Source organism: Apus apus, chromosome 2 (genome assembly GCF_020740795.1).
Source record: "Apus apus isolate bApuApu2 chromosome 2, bApuApu2.pri.cur, whole genome shotgun sequence".
Classification (NCBI taxonomy): domain Eukaryota; kingdom Metazoa; phylum Chordata; class Aves; order Apodiformes; family Apodidae; genus Apus; species Apus apus.
Genome location: NC_067283.1, coordinates 40,770,362 through 40,794,990, shown reverse-complemented (window position 1 = coordinate 40,794,990; position 24,629 = coordinate 40,770,362). Strand labels below are relative to the sequence as shown.

Here is a 24,629-nt window from a genome sequence, read left to right as displayed (position 1 = left end):
AGTTCTTAAATGTGCTTTCATCTCAGCTAAGTCTGCTAGCTGGTCATAGTGTATTTGCATTTCAGTAAGAAACCAAAAGACACTCAAATTTGATGATATGTCGCTTACCCTATCACATCTAAAATTCTGAAGAGATTTTTTAAATTTCATGCTTAATCATGTCACACGTGTCAATTATTTTGCATATGACTAAAAATAAAGAAGTTGAATATGCCAAAACGATTTTATTTGTTTTGTGGGTTTGAAATTATTTCGCTTATATGTAAACCAAAAGTTTGTTATAAAAACTGGAATTTGAATGTGGACAGGAAGTTGTTGAGATTCAATACTAGTTAAGAATAATTTTAAATTTAGATATGACTGTAAATTAATATGTTTCAACAAACATGTGCAACTTTTTTGCTTCAAATGGAAAAGGAAATCCCTAACTGTATTTTCTATGCAAAGTTTACCTTAATTGGAGCAAAGTTAATTAAAACATTGTATAAACCTTTTAAATGATGTATCTAGTCCCTTTTGTAAACATAGTATTTACACTGTCCTGGAGAAGAGTTATGATTATTTGTGGAGTCCATCTAATTCCACAGATGGACCTTACAAGTTCACTTAGTCAGTGCTAATTGTAGCACTAAAGCCATTAACAAGAAGGTGGTACCACAGATGACTGCAGTCCACCTGGCCACCCCCATCCTGGCTGTATATGCTTGGCTGCCTGTGCTGACAAACTCAATGTAAATATAATTTCATCCCTTGTGAAAGTTTAAGCCACCTTCTTTTTCAGTTTGTTTGTTTGTTTGTTTTGTGTCTTTGTTTTGTTTGTTTTTAACAGTGACTTTATCCAGTTTACAGTGACTTTAAGTCTTTAGCTTTTTTAAAAGGAGGTCTCTGTTCTTAGGCATTTGGTTTTTTCCTCTTTGCTAACTAAAAATACAATGTAATGAGTTATTTTTAAAAAATCTTGATAATTTTTTTTGCTCCAGGCTTACAGCAGAGTTGCTACGTCTCCTCTGTGCAGAGTCATGTGTCAAAGAGCAAATAAAAATGTATGAAGGAGTTCCAGTCTTGCTCAGTTTACTCCATTCTGATCATATCAAACTTCTATGGAGTGTAGTTTGGATTCTGGTACAGGTTTGTGAAGACCCGGAGACTAGTGCAGAAATCCGGATTTGGGGTGGAATCAAGCAGCTCCTTCATATATTACAGGGGTAGGTTTTCAGTCCTCAGCCTTGTGGCAGTTATATGAGACTATTTCATATTTTAAGATTTTTTTGACCAAGATCTGCTTTATCAAATAACATATTTGTTTTGTTCATCTGTATAGGATGTCTGCAGAAATTAAAAGGCTATTTAGAACATACAGAATAAGCAGTATTTTTTACGGATGTGTTATTCGTGCTATCTTTAAATAATTTTCCTATATTCAGTGTATCAAATAAATAATTAATGGATTATAAATATGTCATTACTGTCTACTTAGTTTTCCTGTTAATTAGACACCTACTTAGTGCACTAGAATTGTGGGTATATTGATGAACGTTGTAAAGGAATTTTCTGTTTCAAGGCTTGTTTGCTTTTTCAAAGTGTATTAACTAATTTAGTGAAAAACATACATTTTCAGAACTTCAGAAATGGTTACCAAAGATATGTTAAGCCTTTTTCTTTTCAATTTGATTTTTTTTCAGGGAGAGAAATCTTGTTTCTGATTGCTCTTCTGTTGGAAGTTTATCTAGTGCGAACGCAGCAGGGAGAATCCAACATCTTCAGTTGTCAGATGATTTGAGTCCTGATGAGATGCAAGAAGATACGCTCTCACTTCAAGCAGGTAGGCTTTATTAAGGCATGATACTCTGTTACTTGCACTTTTGCAAAGGGATTCAAAGTATTTCAAAATTGAAATTGTAAACATTTTTACCTGCTTTAGGGATTGGAAGCTCCAAGTCAGCTGTTTTTATTTCTAAATATGCAATACCAGCATGTATTTTCAAAAAGCACACTTATTTTTAGAAAGAAGTAAAGGATAAAAGTATTAAGTACAGGGGAATCATATATTCCTTCCACCTGTAAAAACGTCTCAAACATATACTTTAAATTTTGTTTCAGCCTGAGATTGTTTTTATTTGGCTATACTTTTCCCTCAAATTGAATTTACCGTGGTAGATCAATTATGAGGGAACTCTTTCAAAGTGGTATTTTAAAGACTAACAGTCAGGTGAGGATCCCTCAGTAGTTGTGGAAAGAGTCCTTTTTAAAGGAGGTTTCTCTATACCAAGTCAACTATCCATTCTGAAATGCCTTCTGGAGGATCCTGTCTATTTCAGTGACTATGGAAGGACAATGCAAAATATCCTTAGTAGGATTACATGAGTGTTTGCAGTGTTGTCCTGGAAGCTGCAACATAATGCATAAGTGTTTCTGAAAACATTGTCATGAATGTTACATATGAAGAGCTGGTAATGTGAAATAAATTCTAGTACCAAAAGTATTGCCACTGTGGAGCGTATTTCTGGGTTACTTCTGCTTTTGTTAAGGACCCTAAGAAAGAGCATGCACTCAACTTATAGAGGTTTTTTTCTGTTCAGACTGTGAACCTGTTTATATTTTCAGCCTGCTGTATTGGGTGTAGGTGGAAAGGTTTTGTTAGCAGGGGGCCTGACCCCTGTGGGAAGAGGTAAGGGATTGCCCTGTGCTGGACACAGCTGGTTCCAGCTGGGCTCACAACAGACCACTGCTGGCCAAAGCTAAAGCAGAGCCAGTGGTGCATCTGTGAAAACATAGTTAAATAAGGTCTACAACACTGGGTGAGCAGAGCAGGAGAGGAAAAAAAAAAAGGAAGGTAAGAAACAGCAGTGCAAATTCCAAGATCAGTGAAGGAGAGGAAGGAGGTGCTTTAGGCACCAGAGCAGATATTCACCTGCAGCCCATAGGAAATACCTCTGTGGAACAGATATTCTTGCTGCAGTATGTGGAGAGGACCCATGTCAGAGCAGGGGAAAAAGGTGAGGAGAAAGAAGCAGTAGAATAGAACTGTTTTGTACTGACTGTAACCCTCACCTATCACCCCCCAGTGGTGCTGGGGGAAAGGGTAGAGGAGTCAGGAGTGAAAATGAGTCTGGGGGAAAAAAAGATGGGGGGAGGGAGGAAAATGTTTTCAGTTTTTTTTCCTTCGCTTTTTTGTATAAAAATCTACTTTAATTGGAAATAAATCCATTTTCCCTAAGTCATGTCTGTTTTGCCTGTGTTGATAAGTGGTAAGCAGTCTCTCTGTCTGTGTCTTGACCCATGCGATTTTTCATCCTATTTTCTCTCTCTGGCCTTTTATGTAAGGGGAGTGAATGAGCAGCTGGATGGGCATTTTGCCCTTAGCTAAGGTTAACCCACTGTGCTATTTGGGTACCTTTTATGAATCTTGCCATAAATGTTACATCTGAATTTTTATTCTAGCTTGTTGTGCTGCAATTACTGAACTGGTGCTCAATGAGACTAACGCTTACCAGGTAGTACAGGTAGGAAAACTTTATTTAGTTAAGTAAGGTATTATAGTTTAGAATTTGCCTTAATTGTTCTTATTTGTCATCCTAATTTAATGAACAAACAAAATGCCTTTGAAAGGGATTGGAAAATATGCCTTTATGTAACTTTAGAGGCTCTGTTTCTTAATCCTTTTACCCACAGAGACATATACATGAAGATGGCAATGTATGTATCTAGTTGTTTGGGAGAATAAAACAGCTTTATTTAGGGTTCATTTTAGTTGGCATCTTTTGCCGTGCCTTTGCATGGGAGTGATACTGTGACAAAATCTACCAGTGCCTATCTATCAAACCAACATGATGGACACTTTAATGCAGGTCACATGTATGGTTACATGAAAATGGAATTTGAAATACAGTGTGGTTTTCAAAAACCAGGCACAGATGTATGCCTCAGGATATCCCTTCTGGTGTTTCTCCAGTTTGTGTTTATTGTGGCTGTTTTTTTGGTTCTTGACAGTTGAAAACATCTGCATGGGTGACAGGAGACCTGTTGCTGCAATTTCTTTCACCTCTAGAGACAGAAACATTGCTTCATTGTCTGTTTGCAAGCTCTCTTTCAGTATCAGTTTAATTGTAATGATGATTTCATTCTTAAGTCATTTGAGCTTATAATTTAGGTGTACAGTAGGATGTTGTGAATTTGGCAATTGGTATTAGCTTCTGATTTATCTGAAGTAACGTTGGCTCTTATTTGCGTTTTCTATGCAAAGGAGTGCTGTCTATTAATATTGACTTAACTCTGTTTCCAGGCTAATGGAATATATACAATAGCAAAGCTGATTTTACCAAACAAAGAAAGGAATGCTGAAAAAGCGAATTTATTACAGGTAATTCCCTTTCTTAGCATTGCACATTAAAAATCCCCAAAATCCCATAGAATTTTTTATGATTTTAAAGTTTATTTTGAAGAGCAGTAAAAAATCTTGCTCAAAGGGGAAAAAAACTCCACCGAAAGAAAACCAGGAATAACAAATAGCCCAGGAATTAAAAGTTAATGTTACTCAGTTTCTGATTCTCTGATATACTTTGTTTCTAGCACTTTATATAGCATAAAGGAAAGTGAGGATTTTTCTTGTGATAATCTCTCCTCCACTTTTTTGGGCTGCCCCGCATCAGATCAAAGTTTTCAGTAGTAATTAATTATCTGGTAGCTCTTCTCCAGCCTCTGTGGAATGGTGATGATGTCTCCCTAAGCTGTAGGAAAGCAGTGGTCTGAGGTTCAGGGATGAACACTGCTGCTGCTACTCCTATTGTCCTTCTGTGGGCCTGTGAGGAGGTCCGTAGCACAGGTGAATGCAGTCAGAATCCTGCCTCTCACCTGCTCTTTATTCTGGCATAGCCCTCCACTACTAACATGGCTACTTAGCTACCTAAGTATCTAATCTGGCAGACATGCCTGGATAGTCAGGGAAGGCATTTCCATTAAAAAATTTCATGGTAGTGTCATCACAGTTCTTCTATATTAGTGTTGGAGCGCAGATTCAGTGCAGTGGTTACCATCCTTTTGCAACAAGGTTTTATAGTGCACTTCAGTTAAATCATCTTAAGGATGAGATAAATAAGTGTCTTCCTAGACAGTTTATGAAAATAACATGAAATCTAATAAACTGGGACGTATGCTCAGTGCTGTTGCCTCATACAATGCTAAGGAGCTTAATTTATGCCCACCAAGATGATTCCAGCAGAATGTGATAGAAAGTAAATCACAAGAGATACGAAGCAACCGTAGTTGTGCTAAACATGAAGCCAAGTGAATAATGAACTTAATGATCACATATGAAAAATAAATCTGTTTCAGGCAATCAGTAAGTATATGTATCTTTTTTATAAAACCTTGTTCAAATTCTCACACTGCTCTCTGTATGGCCTTTGTCATTGTTCATGCTATACAATACTATTACAATACAGTTGCAGCTATTGGAATACCCTTTTTGAATTTCAGAGGCATTTTTCTTAGAGTTCTCACAGTGGTGGTCTGGTTGCTTTACTAGTGTTTTTTGTGTTTTCAATGATTACATTTTCAGCTCTTTCTACCATAATGCCATAGTGAACTTATGCCATTATTTCAAGCGTGGCAGTGATATTAGCTATTTATTCTGCATATATACCATATATAAAAATCATCATTGCCTTAACTGAAGCGTACAACAAATTTTAATATCATAATCTCACAATATTAGTGAAAGACAAATACTGCCATTTAGAATAGCTCCTTAGCTCATTATTAGTCTATTACCATGTCTAGTGAAGTTCCCACTGACTGGAAAAGGGGAAACATAACCCCCATTTTTAAAAAGGGAAGGAAAGAAGATCCAGGGATCTACAGGCCAGTCAGTCTCATCTCTGTGCTTGACAAGATCATGGAGGAGATCCTCCTGAAGGCTCTGCTAAGGCACATAGGAAACATGGAGGTGGCTGGTGGGAACCAACATGGCTTCACCAAGGGCAAATCATGACTGAGCCATTTGGTGGCCTTTTATGATGAGGTCCTTCTATTGGTGGGCAAGGGAAGAGCAACTGGCATCATCTATTTGGACTTGTGCAAAGCTTTTGACACTGGTCAAAAGCATGACATCCTGGTCTCAAAATTAGAAGGATATGGATATGATGGATGGACCACTTGGTGGATAAGAAATTGGATGGATGGTCGCACTTAAGAGTAGTGATCAACAGCTCAATGTCCAAATGGAGAACAGTGATGAGTGGCGTTCCTCAGTGACCAGTACTGGGACCAGTGGCACTTAATATCTTTGTCAGCGACATGAACAGTGTCATTGAGTGTACCCTCAGCAAGTTTCTTCATGACACCAGGACGTGTGGTGTGGCTGACATGCTGGAGGGAAAGGATTCCATCTAGATGGACCTTGACAGGCTGGAGAGTTGGGTCCATAACAACCTCATGAATTTCAACAAGGCCAGGTGCAAGGTCCTACACCTGGGTTGGGGCAACCCCAAGCACAAATACAGGTTGGGCGGAGAACAGATTGAGAACAGCCTTGAGGAGAAGGACCTGGGCATGCAGGTTGATTTGAAGCTCAACATGAGCTGTCAATGTGTGCTTGCAGCCCAGAAAGCCAACTGTGTCCTGGGCTGCATCAAAAGAAGCATGGCCAGCAGGTCGAGGGAGGCGATTCTCCCCTCTCTGCTCTGCTCTTGTGAGACCCCACCTGGTGTGCCATGTTCAGTTCTGGAGCCTTCAACACAGGAAAGAAATAGGGCTCTTGGAGTGAGTCCAGAGGTGGACCATGAAGATGATCCAAGGCTGGAGCAGCTCTCCTACAAAGACAGGTTGAGAGAGTTGGAGCTGTTCAGCTTGTAATAGAGAAGGCTCTGAGGAGATCTCATAGCAGCCTTCCAGTAGCTGAAAGGGCCTACAGGAAAGCTGGGGAGGGTGTGTAGTGATGGGACAAGGGGTAATGGTTTTAAGCTGGAAGAGGGTAGATTTCGGTTAGATATCAGGAAGAAATTCTTTAGTGTAAGGGTGATGAGACTCTGGAACATGTTGCCCAGGGAGGTTGTGAATGCCCCCTCCCTGGCAGTGTTCAAGGCCAGGATGGATGGGCCTTTGAGCAACTTAGTCTAGTGGAAGGTGTCCCTGCCCATGCAGGGGAGCTGGGTCTAGATGATCTTTAAGGTCTTTTCCAACCCAAACCGTTCTATGATTCTGTGATATGGTATGTCTCTTCACAGATGGGCTTTCTACAGTAAGATCTGTGTAGAGTCTCCAGAATGAAAAACTTTCAAGGTAGCAACTGTGGCCCAGCCAGTCAGGGTTATTTTGTACAGCTAAGTTGTGAGGCTGAGTCTCAATGGAGTGTTAGACATCGTTTCACACTGTCCTTCTCCTGTGATGGGGAGTTTACTTTGGACTAAAAAGAAACATTGTTCTGTAAAAGAGACAGCCTCTTATCAGCATTAATTCCTTTTCTGTAAAATGACAAGTATTCTGCTTACTTCAAAAGTAGTATTTGGCCTTTATTTTCTTCATTTAATACATTTTCTATACACTGAAAAATGCTTTTTAAGCACTGGGATTAATTCTGCAGTTATCACTAAACCACAGTTTCTATTGTCTAAATAGTGATTATCACACTGGAATGTAATAGTGTTTTAGTCACTGATGCAGTTAAAGGAATTCTAAACTGTATTAAAGACTTTTCACTGTTTCAGATGTCAATACCTCATTTCCCTTTAGCTTACTTTATACAGCTGTCTTTGCTCAGCCACGTGTGCCATGTTACTGACTCTTGTCAGACAGAATTAAAAGTTACATAAAAGCAAACATATTAATTGCCTGCCAGTGGCTGTTTTAAAAATAAACTTTATTCAGTAGAGATCATATAGAAAGTAAGATATGTAAAGATAGAAACTGAGGTACATAAAGATCTGGGGAAATATGATGAACTTAGTATTAAAAAAAAAAGACCATTCTCTCTCGCTTTTCTGTTTTTTTTTTTTGTTCCCTGATAGAACTTAGGGTGGTCTACACTGAATATTTCAGAAAAAAATGCCAAATGCAGTTTCTATTGCATCATTACAAACCCACTGATTACCTTTACTGTTTTCAGCGCTGGAGAGGAGTGCAGGTTTCAATCTTGAGCTATCTACAAATAAAAAGGGATGATTAGTTGCTCCTCAATGTGCACTATAGCTGTGGACACCCACTACTTTCCCTTTTTTTTTTTCTTTTTTTTCCCCTAAATGGACCTGCCTACTTTTAAAATGCTGCAGGAACTTTTCATTTTCTTTGTTATCAGGTAAACAACATAATCTATCTAGTCATTTATGTACCAAGTTTACCAATGTGTCAAAAGAAGTCCTCAATGTTTATCAGTGGCTTTTCCATTTGTGTATAAATGTGTCATTAATTTCAGTATTTTTCCTGCTGTAGTGTTATGCTTTCAGAGCCCTGAGATTTCTCTTCAGTATGGAAAGAAATCGACATATCTTTAAAAGGTATTTTACAAAACTATTTTGTGAAAATTCTTTAGGATAGCTTTCAAAAGTCATAATTGCAATCAGAAAGACCTAGTTTTTCAAGTCCTTTATATTCAACAAAAAGCAACAGTAACAGGCAACTTCTGCCCTCCCCACAGCTACAGTCCTTTCTGCATAGCATCAGTGCCAGCTTGCAAGACTTAAACTTTCAGTATGGGAACTACTATTGTATGCATGCCAGAGAAGCTAGCTCTGCAGGGGTTCCTTCCAGCCCTGTGAATAAAGGTTTAAAATACATTGAGGACAGATTTAATACTGTTGTAAATAAACCAAACTTTTGTCCTGAAAAACTGAAAAGCAGCACGTAACTGGGAGCAGTAAATTTTTTCTCCCTCTACTTTGCATCAAACAGGTTTACTTAGGAATGTTTCTGTAAGGTTTGGATCATTGAGGAGAAAATGTCTTTTATCAATTACCTATTTTTGCTAGTAAGATGACAATTTCACCAAGTTGGCTACAAAGGCTATGTAAAGCCTAAGTCTGATTGGTGGGATTACGATAATAACCATACTGCCTGGAGGTCTGCCTTTCAGTAGTGTTTCTGTAGGATTTTATTCTGTATCATAAATTACTGGAATTCTAAATATAACTTCTGTGTTGTTTTTACTTTTAAAGAGTGGATTTTGTACTGAAGTGAATGTTTGTGATTGGCATCTGGTTTTGCAAGTGGTAAATCTGGACTGATTTGCTGTCTTTCATACTTTTACAGATACGTTAATTTTCTTTATTTCTGCTTCTGCCAGAACTTTAAAAAGAAACAAACCTTCAGTTAAGCATGTCACTAATCAAATATTGCCTGTTGTCTGTTAGCTTTTGCTGTTCTCCCTTTCAAACTAGACTTCTTGGACAAAAATTCTAACATGGATGTCATGATTCTTCAAATGCAGACAAATGTTAATCCTATCATGTAAAGCATTACAAGAAGGAACTCAGATAAAATGACAACAAGCATAATATAAAGTGCTGTAAGAAAAAAATAGGAAAATGAGTGGAAACTATGGAGGTGCATTTACTTTAAAAAGGCTTATACTCGTGTGGAGAACTGGCATTTATGTTAATAACCAACCCATGTAGGCTGAAGTCTGACTTTTGGAAGGGCCTTTAGCTCCTGCGTAGGTAATGTTAGAGGGTTAACATCAGAATAGATGAGCAAGAAAAAAGTGTATTGTTTATAAAGTTCTAAAGTAAGTTGTAATAATAAAGATTGAAAAGTCTTTTCTGTGGATGAATAGCTGCTGTGTAGACTGCTTCTAAAATTTATCAAAATTTAAACCTTTGTAGACTTTTCCCTACTAAGTTGTTTGAAATCTTCATTGATGTTGGACATTATATGCGTGATATCAGTGCTTATGAAGAGTTGGTATCAAAGCTAAATATATTGAAGGTAAGTAAAAGCTTTATAGCTTTATACCTTAGCACAAGAAAAGCATAAAATATTTTATATTTCTTTATTTGTTATTTAATTTATAAACAGGAGGATGAATTGAAGCAAATTGCTGAAAGTATTGAGAGCATGGATCAGAATAAGGCACCTACAAAACATATAGGCAATTATGCAATTTTAGAGCACCTAGGCAGTGGAGCTTTTGGAAGTGTATACAAGGTAAACTTGCCTTTTGATATTAACTTACAGGTTGCAGGGGGGTCTCCATGAAGAGGGTCTAATACCTGTGTTCCACATTACTGCCCTTTGAATTTCAGTAGGGGAATGCAGGTGTGAAAAGGCCTTTATGGGTCTGAGGTTGTTGCTAGTATTTACTGTGATTTTGGTTTCACCTCTTTAATTTATAAGACTGACCAATGTATCTCTTAGGTTTCCTACTTTTATTTTCTTTTCATTCTTTTCCACAAACAGCATTTCTGTCTATTGCAAAGGCTAACAAATCTGTGGAAACCCACAGAAATTCAAGCATGTTTTCTCTGAAAAGCAGCAGTGGGCATAGACAATATTACCTCAAACACTGTGGCAAATTCAGCAGTGTACTACTATTCTGCATTTTGGGGCTCCAGTTCTTTTGCCAAATCAAATTATACACAGAAAAAATTATGTCTGATAAATAATCTTCTAGCCATTATAATATTTTCTATCCCCATCCTGTATTAATTTTGCAAGGGCTTTATATTTTTTATAGGTAAGGAAACATAATGGACAAAATCTCCTGGCAATGAAAGAAGTCAATTTACACAATCCAGCATTTGGAAAGGACAAAAATGATAGAGAGAGGAGTGTGAAGAACATTGTCTCTGAATTAACCATCATCAAAGAGCAGGTGTGTCTCATGGACTCTAGTTTCATGTAGGGGCATTTTCCTGTTAGCATTACTAAACGGGAGTTCTCATGTAGCAGGGCTTCCAGCTGCTGTTCTTGTCTGACCAGTACGATGTTGGCCCCTCTTACCTGAACACTGTCAGTGTTGAAAACCTAACTGTAGCGTTAGCAGCAGTGCAAATGCTTGTTACTAAAGATTCTTACTTTCTGTGTTGGCAGTATTTGAACTTTTTTCAGGCATTCTGTAAATTAAGACTGTGACAGAAAAATGATGAGTCTTCGTTCCATTTAATGAATACTTGGGTTTAAAATACAGTGAGAAGATAGTCTATCTTTGTAATTGAAAATTATAAAACCAGACTCATCATTAGTGTTCTTAGACTAAGAAAGCCAATACTGTGATGCAGGCATAATTGCCTGTCTTCAAACTCCTTTTACTCTTTCAGTTAAGGGGAGAGTGGATAGGAATCATGCTGTGTTTTCCTCCTGCATGCTCTAGCAATGTGCAGCACTTCTCTGTGTTTGGGGTTGCAATGAAGATCTACTGCACTGCAGTTCAAAAACGAGTTTGTGGGATCCTTCCAATGTGTAGCTAAACATTCTAAATATTGTGCCATCACTTCACCTGCTCTAAATATCTGAATTTTTTTCCTCTTCCTCAGCTTTATCATCCAAATGTTGTACGGTATTATAGAACCTTCTTGGAAAGTAAGTGTAAATGCAGAGAATTACCACATTGTACATAATGAAGAAATAGAAATATATAAAAGTGTTTACAGGTTGGAAGGAGGGTGTCAAATTTGAGCAACAAATGGTGTGATTTTCTTCAAGAACGGCTATAGTTCAGAAAGGCTTGTGTTTCTTTAACATTGATAAAATGGTGAGAAATAATATTTATATTTGTTTATCAGTAGAGCTAGATTTAATGTAAACATGTAGAAAGCATAATTCTTATCCTATGGAATTAAGAATCCCAAATTTATAAATTGTGTGCTATATAAGGAATAAAGCTATAGAAACTAGTAAAATGAACGATATAGATTGCTCAGCCATATTGTCTTAATTTTCTTTTTTATAAAGAGCTGGCTACATGCACCTGCCCCCAAATGATTATCAAGCAGTGAATTTGTTATAGTTGCTGTGATATAAATTGAGGGGAAAAAGGAGTAACAAGGAGTAGAACTATAATTAAAATGTATTTCCTTGTGCAAATAATTTTTGTAAAAGTGAAAAATAATAGCTTTAACAATATATTTCAATCTCAGATACTCTAAATGCCTTCTGTATAAATATTACATCCTAATCATTAATTCTTTTTTATGTAGATGACAGATTGTACATAATCATGGAGCTTATAGAGGGAGTGCCTTTGGGACAACACTTTCAGTCTTTGAAGGAAAAGCAACAACAGTTTACAGAAGAAAGAATATGGCATATATTTATCCAAGTAAGGGCCTCAATTTTTTTTTGTTACCACGGCTTTCCTGCATGTAATTAGTAGCACCATTTATTTTTGTTAGGACAAGAAATGACAAAATAGTGCTTATGATATCAGACACTAATAGCAGATATTAATTTCATTTGTTTTTAAGCTTTGTCTAGCTCTTCGTTACTTGCATAAAGAGAAAAGGATTGTTCATCGAGATCTCACTCCAAATAACATCATGCTGGGGGATAAAGACAAAGTTACAGTTAGTAAGTAGAACTACTTTACTTGAGAATTTCCTATGATGTACACGAGCAGAATTTCTGTACTGAAACTCTTGAAATGTTTCAGATTCCCAGGCAGTGGTCACTATACCTGGAATCTAGTAAATTATTGCATTATTATAATGTTGAGGAAAAATAATTGCTAATGGAGATTTTGTGTTCATTGCCATCAGGTGTCATCAGTCATGGCTATATTCTTTTCCAGCTACCTATATAAAATTTGACAGAGGAGACGATTTAGCCCCCCAAAATTAAACTATAATTATCCTTCAAGGCCTGTTTTGATGTGAGTTGGAATGAATATTGAGAGAACAAGATTAGATAACAAGTGCTAACAAACAAGCAAAGTACGACAGCCAGCTGTTCTATTCCAGTTCTACCACGCTGTTGTTTAGTACCCATCAGTTGATCCCTGTGCTTAGCTGCATCGAGGTGCTACTTGTCTAAGGCTGTAGCAGTCAATGTTGTTGATCTAGGCTTCGATTATCTCCACAGTGTGGAGAAAGGAACTAGGAAGTTTTCAGGATAGGCCTTGAAAGAATTGTATGTGTGAGCAGTACTCCAAAGTATGATAAAGTTTTACTCTTTGAGTGAATTAATATAACTTGGTACACCAACAGGCCTTACAGGCAGTTCAGATACTGTAGTTTTTAAAGTTCTCAAAGAACTACTGCATGCTTTCTTACTGCTCATGACACAGAACTTAATAAACAATTTGAATACTGCACAATTGTTGTGAGAAGTCTTGATGCAAAGATCAATCTCTCTTATTTAAAAATAATAGGGTACTGTAGACATATCCACACACCCAACCACAATACACTCATCTGTAATAAACAAATATGTTTCAAAACTGTTTCTTTATAGTATTTATACCTAATAATGTACATACAATTAATAATGAAATAATTTAAGTATGTGCTAAAAAACACTGCTTCTTAGTAGTGATACAGTTTTGAAAGAAGGAGATTTAATGGAGCATTTGTCCCCAAGTGATGAAAATTAATATTCAGAATATTATTTTTAAATAGTGTCATATAGTTGTACTTTATATCAACAGACTGCCACTAAGGGGCACTCTTGCCTTGACTTAACACTTTTCCCTTATCTCTGGTCCAATCTAGTTATAAAGAAGTGTTACATGTACTTTCAAATATAAGCTCAAAATTATCCTTGAAAAGCATTTATATTTCTGTCCAAGATTTACAGGCGTTGAAGGAAAACTGGAAGAATTGAAACTTATTTTGTCCATTTCTCCATTATTGGTTTGAAACTATTGCAATATTAAACATTTTTTTAGTATGTTAATTAGTACCAATGTACATTGAATTTTCAGAAAGAGGTGAAGACTTTTATCTATTACTTCTGAATTCTATTGTGCCTGGTTGTTTTACAACCTTAATGAAATTAATAAGAATTTGCTTTCTTTCCTATTTTAATAAATATGTACTGTATGGATGCATGCTGTGGTATTATGCCAAACTCATAAGGTCCATATATGCCAAAAACTGGAGCAGTTATGATCTTGATAATCATGTCTCACAGTATTTGTGATAAAGTGTACTATCCATTTGAGAATTTAAAGTGTTTCTAGATGAAGGTGGAATCATGCTCAAATACTGAGAAATCTTAAATCTGCCTCTGCAGTGAATTCAAGCTGACAGCATCTATAAAAGGAGAAGATCTGCTCTAAGATCTCAGAACTGTAGTTCTATGTTTACAAGCTGCACATTCATCCTAAAGAAAGAGAGTTCAATTTTCTGGTCTTTCAGATCTCAAAACTGTCCAAAATATGTCTCGATCTCACTACTAGCTAACTGTGAAGCAGTATTGTGTGACTATGCAATAAGGTATGGCCTCAAATGATCCAAATTATTTTGCTTCATAAAAGAAGCTTGTATATCTTATAATGCTGCTCCTTTTTCTTTTCCTCAACCAGTCCTTCTGGAAATAGTAGCTCTTGTTAATCTTTTGCTGTGAGAACCTGCAGGCTGACAATATAACAAAGGTAGCTTATTTCTCTGTAACTTATGTTCTTCAAATACAGCATCTTTAGAGAGGTGCCTTAGTTTAAGACTCTCATGGTAGATTTCATAGCACTTCTGAATGCTCAGACTTTAATTCTGTACTGTGCATGGCTGTGGAGCAGCCCCAGTGATGATGTGCTTTAAGAAAGTTCTGGGACCCACAGGCATGTGAGAACTGAGCCACTCAAGTTCCAAATCCCATGAAGATTTGGAAGAAATTTCCCATGAAGAAAAAATCCAAAATCCTCTCACACAATTTCTAAGTTTATCTTGGCTTAAAAGGAAAGGAGTGCATAGTGTGGGAGATATTCCCACCTTTCTGTCAGCACAGAAAAAAAATTAAACCTGCTAAAGTTTTATGCTTGCTTGTTCTGAATTAATGGAGAAATTGTTACAGACAGGTGGCCTTTGTAAAGCAATCTCAGCAGAATTTGGTAGGCAGGAACATATGGTGAAAGGTGGCTAAAACCTAGAGTTCACAGGGGCAGAGGACTCTGGGTACAATGTAAGATGAAGCTATGAGAGGCCTTTTCTAGACATAGTCTCTAAATATTACATCTGTAGGCTTTACTAAAGAAAGAATACCTGAGGTAATAGTAGGAAGATTTTTTAAATCTGTATATTCACATTGTATTTTCTTTTTCTTAATTATTGAGAGTGATTTAACGCTGTGCTTATCCAGATCTTTGTTATACTGTTTTGTTTTTAAACCTATGCAAAATACAAATGAAAGTTCTAAGCCCAGGAGGTGATTAATTCTAACGTCAAGATTATGAATCTTCGTTTGCATTTCCCTAGACATCTTTTGCACATGTTATTTAAAGCTGAGTATTCCCAATCTTTTTCAGGCTCTTTTAAGTCATCTGTTGTTGCACATAGAAACAGACATTTACAAGCTACTTTTAGCCAGGCTATTGGTGTTATAAGATCTCTGTTTCTCACTGTAGTAAACTTTAAGCATACTGTTGGTATCTAGTCTATAGAACTGCACACACTACTCATTTATTCTGTTTCATCTCTGACAAAAAAATTATAGGAAAAGGGCCATAAATTAATCTCTTATTTGTTGGTACAGCATTTAATAATAATTGGTTGAGCTACAAATACTACAAAAAATATAAATATTAAATTGTGCTAACCTGAAATGTCATAAAACATTTTATTCTAAACTGATAGAAAAGTGTTACTGCAATTGTGCATATCTGGTCATTTTGAATGTCTGATTCATAATTTCTGATACACAAAAAAAAGTAAAATTTTAGGCATAGCCTTAACAAAAGTTGTTTTGTATAGGATTTTAGAGATTAATTGAACTAATATAATCTCTGGCTTTCAATTGAACCTACCCAGTGTTTTTATATAAGATCCTGAGAAGTTAGTTTTCTGAATTTAAAATACGTATCTGCTTTTATTGGAGCTATATTTTACTGGAGCTGTATTTTCTTTCTAGCACACCATATTTCCGTCTAGAGCTCCATAGTTGCATCTGTTTGTAGGACAAATCAGAAGACTCTCTAGATCATCACTTTTCCTCTGTGTCATTGAGTTGCAGCAAGGTTTAAATCTTGATGGTCAAAGAGGGCTGTGTGGAATCACTTTGATACCTTTCAGCTCTGATACCAAGGAGAATCGTGAAGGGTTCCATACAATATTTTGGGTGGCATGCTCTGTTTAATGTTTAGTAAACATTACACATTAGCAGCTGAAAGGATCTGTGTGGAACTGCATCCTAGGCTTGTAGAGCAGCAGAATACTAGTTTTGAGACAATTCACCTGTCTGATATACTTCTAATCATAGCAGGAAACCACAAAGTGTCAGAATGGTGAAGCAAGTAAGACTTGAGAAGTTCACATAGCTGCTGGATGCTGGAAGAAAGCTACCTGTTAATTTTGTAATTTTGAATACTTGCTTGTTGAGTGCACTTCTAAAAAGACCTCTTGGCTCTTGATTCTGTGCAATGCCCGGAGAAGTACTGACCATGAAATAATGTGGATATAATTAGTGTCTGTTGTGTGTTAGTTACTACTTTTTGGAGTCACTTGGATCAATGCTAGTTTTCTTGTAGAGTATATAGCTCACTAAACCAGTTTTCATTATCAGAATTGCTACCCTTCGTACTATGATTAAAGGAAATGCTTCTTGTACTTAATTTTCAAAGCTTCCATTATAGTGTGAGTGGAATTTTCCATTTATCATAGAATCATAGAATCACTTAGGTTGGAAAAGGCCTTTAAGATCATTGAGTCCAATCATTAACCCTCCTTTATCAAGTCCAGCATTAAGCCATATTCCCAAGTGCCACATCTAGATGTCTTTTAAACACATCCAGGGATGGTGACTCAACCATCTCCTTGAGCAGCAGGTTCCAATGTCTGAAAATCCTTCACTGAAAAGGTTCTTCCTAATGTCTAGTCTAAACCTCCCCTGATGCAGCTTGAGGCCATTCCCCCTTGTTCTGTCATCAGTTACTTATGAGAACAGACCAGCACCTACCTCTTTACAGCATCCTTTCAGGTGGTTGTAGAGAGCAATGAAGTCTCCCCTCGTCTCCTTTTCTTCACACTAAATAGGCCCAGTTTCCTCAGCTGCTCCTCATAACACTTGCTCTCAAGGCCCCTCACCAGCTTTGTTGCCCTTCTTTGGACATGCTCCAGCATCTCGATGTCCTTCCTGTATTGAGGTGCCCAAAACTGGACACAGTATTTGGGGTGTGGCCTTACCAATGCTAAGTACAGAGGGACAGTCACCTCCCTGGTCCTGCTTGCCACACTATTTCTAATACAAACCAGGATTCCTTTGGCCTTCTTGGCCCATCTGGACACACTCAGATTCAGCCACCTATTAATCAGAACTCCCAGGTCCCTTTCTGCTGGGCAGCTTTCCAGCCACTCTTCCTCAAGCCTGTAGTGTTATGTGTGGTTCTTGTGGCCCAAGTGCAGAACCTGGCACTTGGCCTTGTTGAACTCCATACAGTAGACCTTGGCCCATCAATCTAGTCTGTCCAAGTCTCTCTGCAGAGCCTTCCTCCCCTCAGGCAGATCAACACTCCCTCCCAACTTGGTGTTGTCTGCAAATTTACTGAGGATGCATTCTATCCTCTCATAGAAGTCTTTGATAAAGATGTTAAAAATAAGTGGTCCCAGTACTGAGCGCTGAGGAACACCATTTGTGACCGAGCGCCAGCTGGATTTAGCTTCATTCACCACCACTCTCTGGACTTGGCCATCCAGCCAGTATTCTATCCAGCAGAGAGCGTGTGCATCCAAGCCATGAGCAGCCAGTTTTTTTAATCAGAATGCTGTGGGAAACAGTGTCACAGGCTTACAGAAGTCCAGATAGACATCTACAGCTTTTCCCTCATCGACCACTTGAGTCATCTTGTTGTAGAAGTACATCGGGTTCATCAAGTAGGACCTTCCCTTCATAAACCCATGTTGACTGGACCCGGTCACCTGGTTGTTCCGTATATAATGCATAATGGCACTCAAGATGATCTGTGCCATGACTTTCCCTGGCACACAGTAAATCAAACATTCTGGATCCTATTGGAGGATTAATAGCACAATTGCATCTCTTGCTACAAATCTCAGTTCTAGATATGGATCAATACTAATGTTCTTAGTGCAGAAGTTACAAGCTTCACAAAACTGAAAGTAGACGAGTTTATGAAGCATTGTTATAAGCATACAGAAAGGAGAATGATAAAATAGGTAGAAAAGTGTATTTGGGAATGATGAGAAATTAATTCTCTTCCCATTCTGTTGATGCAAAGAAGTAGAGTAAGTGTGTACTACTTCTGATTGAATTGAAGATGATCTTGATTTTAGGGTATGTTTCCATGGAAAATAAAATTAAATTTCTGTTTTTATCTCCCAGATCACTCCTTAAGTTGCTGTCAAAGTTTCTTGATTACAGTTGCAAACTTGCTGAAGAGAACCAAAGTAATTTTTTCTCATCATCTTCCTAGGTCTTTCAGGGTACAAGAAGAAATTGTTCAGTGGGGAGGTAATGAAAATTGGACCTAAGTGGGTCTGAAATTCATATATGTGGTGGATTTGGTACTCTGTTCATCCTTCTTTTTTGCTTTCAAGGCAACAAATGTGCAAGTATGACATCAGTATTGTTAAGATGTAGTATCTGGAAAATTTGCTCTTGTTTTTTGTAGAAGATCAATCTAGCAGCTGAAATATTTGGGAAACAAAATGTCAGAAAAAAGGATTCTGTCAATAAAAAGGGAAAAAAAATTTGTAGGTACCTAAAGTGCTCATTTAAAAAGACTGTTAGTATTTAGAAAGTTTTTGTAATTCACCTATTAGGAAAGTTGAGATCATTCTGTAGGAGCTTAAGATACTAGTAAAGACAGCCTACTCATTTTTTCATAGTTCAGTCTTCCACTCATGCCTTCGTCCTGGCATGTTAATGTTCTGAAACAATCTGACTTCATAATCACTTACTCTACTACCCTAAACACAATGTAAACAAGTGAAAACAAATGAAAGGTGTTTCAGAATAAAAAGGATTATGACTACATCATTTTGTCTTATTTTTTTCTACTCTTTGAAGACTGTCTGCATGGTTGTTTGCCTATTTTTAAATTAATTAAAGAAAATATTAGGATAACGTTTACTTTTCTAGATTCCTGACACACAGAGGAAAAAATCCTCAAGGCTTTATGTTTACAGTCGTAGTACAAAATCTAGTCAAATATAATAATACCATGAATAGATATGACTATTGGTAATTAATTGCTGGTGAGATTGCATGTTTAGTCATAGTTTATGAAGATCCATCTAATGGTGAAAGTCTGTTAGTTTTTTATTGTCTTTGAATAGACTTAAAAATAATCCTTTCCAGTTTCTAAAAGACATACTGCCATGATGTTTCAGGAATTGTAGCAATGAATCCTCATTAATCAAGCCCCGGTTCATAGCTGAAATAATGAATACCAGTTAATAGGGGTCATCTATATATTTTGGTCATACCTCCATTTAGCAGTATGGGAGGCAGGCTTCTTGCAGTTCCCAGAAATGATATCATTTGTTTGCTAGTTAGTGTAGCAACTTTTGGCATCAAACACAAAATAAAGAATCCTGGAGCATTAAAAGTTGTAGACCAATTTATAAGCTGCAGACTGATGATTAAATAAATTAAAATAAGCAATTTTACTATTTCAATGCAGTCCAACATTTGCCAGTTCCTTTTCGTTCAGTTCTGTATTACAGGCTTGAAAAAGCTAAGAAAAAGCATTTATGTTTGATGTAAAGCTCAATGTCCTGTGCTTTGTATTATTTAGCTTTTGCCCACCAGTTGTATTTAGGAGCTTTTTGCTGGTGTCAAGATGGTTTAGCAGAATTTGGAAAAAGTTATTGCCTGTTAAATGTTTTTTTCCTTCTGTTTCTGAGGATCTGTGTCTAAAAGGAAGAGAATATGTTTACTCCATCTGGCAGATTTTTCCCTTGCTTTCTTTTTTCCAGATAATCACTAATGTAGTAATAAAATAGACTGCTACCTCCAGAGCAGAGATGTCCATCTCCCCTTTCCTAAACCTTTCAAGCACCAGGAATGGAATTCATTGATGTAATATCTTAGTACTCTTCCTCCATAGAATATTATGTGAAGGATTCCAAAGGAAGGTATTTATAGTGATTCACCCCAATTAATTCAGGAAAGTATCAACATTACAAAAACCTCTGAGCCTTTTTGGATTATTATGCCCTGAGGTGAACTGCCTGAGGACTGTCTTAATTCAAGAGCAAAAGGCAGGCCTCTCAGTGATTCTTTTAATTTAGATTCTTTCTACTTAGATTTTTCCAAACACCGCAGAACTAGTCCTTCGTGGAATGTTTTGTTCTAAGAAAAAAGGACTGTGACCTGTGTACCTTTCTGGGACCTTAAGCTTTCTTATCAAAGGCCCTTTCTGAATAAGGTATCTACTTTTCTGACCCTCAAGGCTTGCACTGAACAGGGACCAACAGAAACTGCTTTTTCTTACCCGTGTTTCTTCTGTTCTGCAGCTTTTTTGATGAGTAGAAACATTCTGAACTAAAATGTTTATGGACTATCTCAGAGTAAAAACAATTGGAATAAGAATGTTATGGATTCTGTCCAAGTGGAAAAGGAGCCTTAAAATATTTCAAACAATATTATCTACCATACAAATCTTCAACATTCTGAAGAAGTATTATAATACAAAATTTATTAACAGACTTTAATGAGTACAATTATTTTTTGCTTGCTCTGAGCTTTGATGTAATAAAGTGCAATATATCTGAGCTGTATTGTTGCTTTGAGGCAGCAGTAGTGCATTGAATTTAAAAAATATACTCTTTGCATGGAACTTAGATTTAAAATATAATCTCTAAAGCTGTGTGTGACAATTTTGTGAAAGACTATCTGATAATTACACAAAGGGCATTCATTTTGACAGAATTGCATTATAATCTAAATCTATAGCTTTTGGGAGGTAGGTAAAGTATAGGTAAGGCTAAGATTCACCATTATTTCTTACCAAATGTTTTCTTTGAACATGAGCTATTCAGATACTCACCCCTCCCTGTACTCCTTTGAAATTAAATTTCTGAGAAAGTCCACCCTTCCCTGCTATCATAATTTGAAGGAAGGCAAAATAATTACTTGTTTCATTACACATTTTTTTCCCCCATTAATTTGGGCTTTAGATCATTGCTTATTAGATACTTAACCATTGTCATGCAATTGATTGGAATTTATTTATAGAAACCTGAAGCTGGTCATCTAGTTTGGATTGAAACCATGGAGTTGTGTTTATAATATTATAAAGCTGATTGGCTTGATTCCAATGTAAGTTGCTGATTATTGTTGAGATAGGCCCAGTACTGTGAAATGTAAAAGATTAAAAAAAACAAACCCAAACCTCCTTTCCACCTTCCCCCAACTTTTCAGCTGTTGGGAGCCAGCACTGATTGTCATGCAAAGAGGCTGGTTATTGACGTGTGAATCTTTTTTCTTTATTGTAGCTGACTTTGGGCTTGCAAAGCAAAAACAAGAAAACAGCAAACTTGCGTCAGTAGTGGGAACCATCCTATACTCATGGTAAGTACTCCTGCATACAACATTCAGTCTGGTAACTTCCATCTTCATGGTTACTTTTTTGGAGCAGACAGGCATGTTACAATGGAGTAAGGAACAAGGTGTAAGTTACCCACCCACAGCTACTCTGCAGTAGCTGCCTGTCTACTTTGTTGTAGCCTATTCTTGCGTATGTCGGTTACTGTGGGTTAAGCTGGTGCAAAAATGAAGTAACTGCTGCTGTGTAGTAACTTAGTCACCTACTTATACCCTTACAGATAAAGAAATGTGTCGAAAGAAGATATATGTAAACAATAGATTAGATTTTAAGGTAATTGTGGCTTCAGCATTCAGTTATGTTGTATGGGTGGAAAACTTGCCTTCTGAAAAATAGTTGAAATTGGTGCTAGTGGATTTGTTTTGGATCAGTAGGCACTTGGTTTTGATAATTGAACTGAAAAAATACTTTCTGAAGTTTGACATTTTCAAAGGTGTGAAAAGATGACACACATTGTTTGAAATTTAAACTTAGTTAATGTGTAAATGACTGCTTTAAAATTTTGCCTTAGACAATACACTACTCAGTCTGTTGAATGAGCTGCAGTTTCTTTTGGCATCCCATTTGTGAGCAAGTCGAAGTGAGGAACCATATTGCATTCATTTGCAGTACCGATATAGCTACTTAAGTTCCTAGATTACTACTGATGTGGTTTTTTTTTCTCCAGAGTATGGAAGAGAAAACATTTCCTATTCAAAAGGTTCCCCTGCATATGTAAGCAGTGTATGTGACTGAGAGTAATATATGCATGTCAGATTCTCTCAAACAAATGTAATTGTGCACAGGACAGAGTATTGATTTTTGTGTTGCATGATGTATAGATAACAAACATGCCTGTCAACTGAGGTTACTGTGTTGCAAACAAAAGTGAGCAAATTTAATCTGGGTAAAAATCTAAATTGTGGAAAGCACAAGGTCAGTATTCATCTAATAACAGCAGTTGGTATGTTCTGGGCCTGCCTTTTAAGATGACAATTTGTGTTGATTGAAATTGAAAAAATCAGAAATCAATTAAGGAATTACTAATTGGTGCCACAGTTGTGGATCTCTCTCTTTGTATGCAAAATGATTAGTTAAGCTTTGTTCCAGCTTCCTTGCAACACCTTTTTATATACAGCTGCTGTTTTCTCTCTTCAGAGTCACTTTGTTGCTTCTACTCATATCCAGTTTCCGTTGCTCTCACCTTCCCTCTCCTCTGCCCTGAGGTCGTGCAGTAGTTCATTTCCCCCTTTTGAGTATATTAACCACAGGGCGCACTCATTTTCACTGTTGGGCTTGGCCTTGGCCAGAGGTGTGGCTGGATTTTTTTGGAGCCGGTGGAGCTTTCAGCAGCTTCTCACAAGAGCCACCTCTTGGGCCCCTCCCCCGCTATCAAAACTGCACCACACCAACCTAACACACCCTGTCTTCGTACATGGAATTTCATGTCAAAGTTAGGACTTTGGCCATTCTTTTTCTACCTCTTTGTCCAGTTATTTAGATATAGACATGAGGATAAAATGTCAGGTACATATTGCAGTAAGTGGTCTTTTTGGATGCTACTTGTCAGTTCTACTCCAGAGGCAAAGTCATGGAAGCAGTGATCCTTGCCTTTCTGCAGTCAGAAAAGAGAACAAGGACACAGTGCTGATGTCTTTGTATTTAAAAGGGATGTAAGAGTAATATTTAAAATGACAAGCTAAAGTATTAAAGTCTTTCCAGTGTCATAATAATTTAAGAATGTTAAAAAAGCTTTGCAAAAAGCTGAATGTAATGGATGCCGCCTTCAAGGCAATTGGCTAGTACTGAGTGTGACTGTGGGCTTTTTGGTATGAAAACCTGTTCACAATGAATGAGGTGAACTGCTGGGGTGTCTTAACACAAGTCATGGAGCAGAGGTTAGAGCCTATAGACTTAATTACTGCTTGGACTAGATTTTGTTTTGTTTTATTTTTTTGGTACAATTTAAGTAGATATGAAGGTCTATAAAATAATAAAAATATTGGGAATGCAGATCTACCAAGAGCACCAATATTATTTCCTGCACAAGAAAAAAAAAAAAAAAAAAGCTGTGTGGCAGCTTTGTCATTTTAGGGAGACAGAAATGGCTTTCTTTAAATTGACAACATAGTAGTTCTGGGTAGGTTGAGATGCAACCCACCTTTTTTTGGTCAGACAATATAGTACAGAAACAAAATAATAAGTGTCAGAAATAGTATCTGATGCTTATTATTTAAATTTGGCTATGCAGGTTTATGCAGAGTGGTTCAGGTAAAAACATATCCCTATATGTACCAAACATGTTTGGTTTGGGAGGTGACTGAATCAATTTGCTAATGGAATTTTTTAAAAGCTGTGTCATAATAAAATAACAGCAGGCACTATTTTATGCTTAGAGAAGGGCTTATACAATTATGCTTTGTAATTGTAATGGTTTAAAATTCTACTTCGTATTTGGTTTTATTCTACTATTATACTAATTAAATTTCTTCTAATTGGTTATGTCCTTGAATTAAAAAATCCAGCATTGTGTATGTTTAGAATACCTAATGTTTTAAATGGATGTGTTTACACTTAATACATTAAAAATTGAGGAAAAGACTGCTTTAGGGAATTGCTAACGAATTCTGAAGTCTTTTTCCAGCTCATAAGTCACCAGAAACAATCTGCTCCAATTTAGTGGTGACAGTTTTTATTATCCTGCTGTCTTGAAGACCTTTCCAGAATAAGACACTGGAAATCGTACATGGTTACAGAGAATATTTCCTTTCATGTATACCTGCCATTTCTTTGTTTCACAAAAGGGATTTTAAGGTACAAAGGGGACATATAGACAACAGATTAAGAGATATAAGTAAAAGTTATGAGAGTCATGGTTACGGTAACTACAGAAATTTTAGAAAAACTCTGGGAAGTGAAGTAAATTTTGAGACTGGGATGGAATAGGGAATCACATTGTAATTCCTTGAGAACTTGACTGATCTTTAAAGCTGTTGGGAAAATGAAG

At 36.9% G+C, this 24,629-nt stretch overlaps 2 protein-coding genes across 2 annotated transcripts in view; one reads left to right on the top strand and one right to left on the bottom strand.

Moving 5' to 3' along the window:
• Nucleotides 1-24,629, bottom strand: part of CMC1 (C-X9-C motif containing 1) — a 957,521-nt gene that overhangs the window by 418,647 nt on the left and 514,245 nt on the right. The gene's annotated exons all lie outside the window — the stretch shown is intronic.
• Nucleotides 1-24,629, top strand: part of NEK10 (NIMA related kinase 10) — an 81,624-nt gene that overhangs the window by 14,095 nt on the left and 42,900 nt on the right. The window contains exons 12-23 of the mRNA XM_051610089.1: nt 981-1,205; nt 1,683-1,822; nt 3,442-3,503; nt 4,283-4,360; nt 8,425-8,489; nt 9,813-9,915; nt 10,006-10,134; nt 10,664-10,801; nt 11,463-11,508; nt 12,126-12,247; nt 12,393-12,495; nt 21,534-21,609. Coding sequence (XP_051466049.1) covers nt 981-1,205; nt 1,683-1,822; nt 3,442-3,503; nt 4,283-4,360; nt 8,425-8,489; nt 9,813-9,915; nt 10,006-10,134; nt 10,664-10,801; nt 11,463-11,508; nt 12,126-12,247; nt 12,393-12,495; nt 21,534-21,609 — 1,287 coding nt within the window. The remainder of the gene's footprint in view (nt 1-980; nt 1,206-1,682; nt 1,823-3,441; nt 3,504-4,282; nt 4,361-8,424; nt 8,490-9,812; nt 9,916-10,005; nt 10,135-10,663; nt 10,802-11,462; nt 11,509-12,125; nt 12,248-12,392; nt 12,496-21,533; nt 21,610-24,629) is intronic.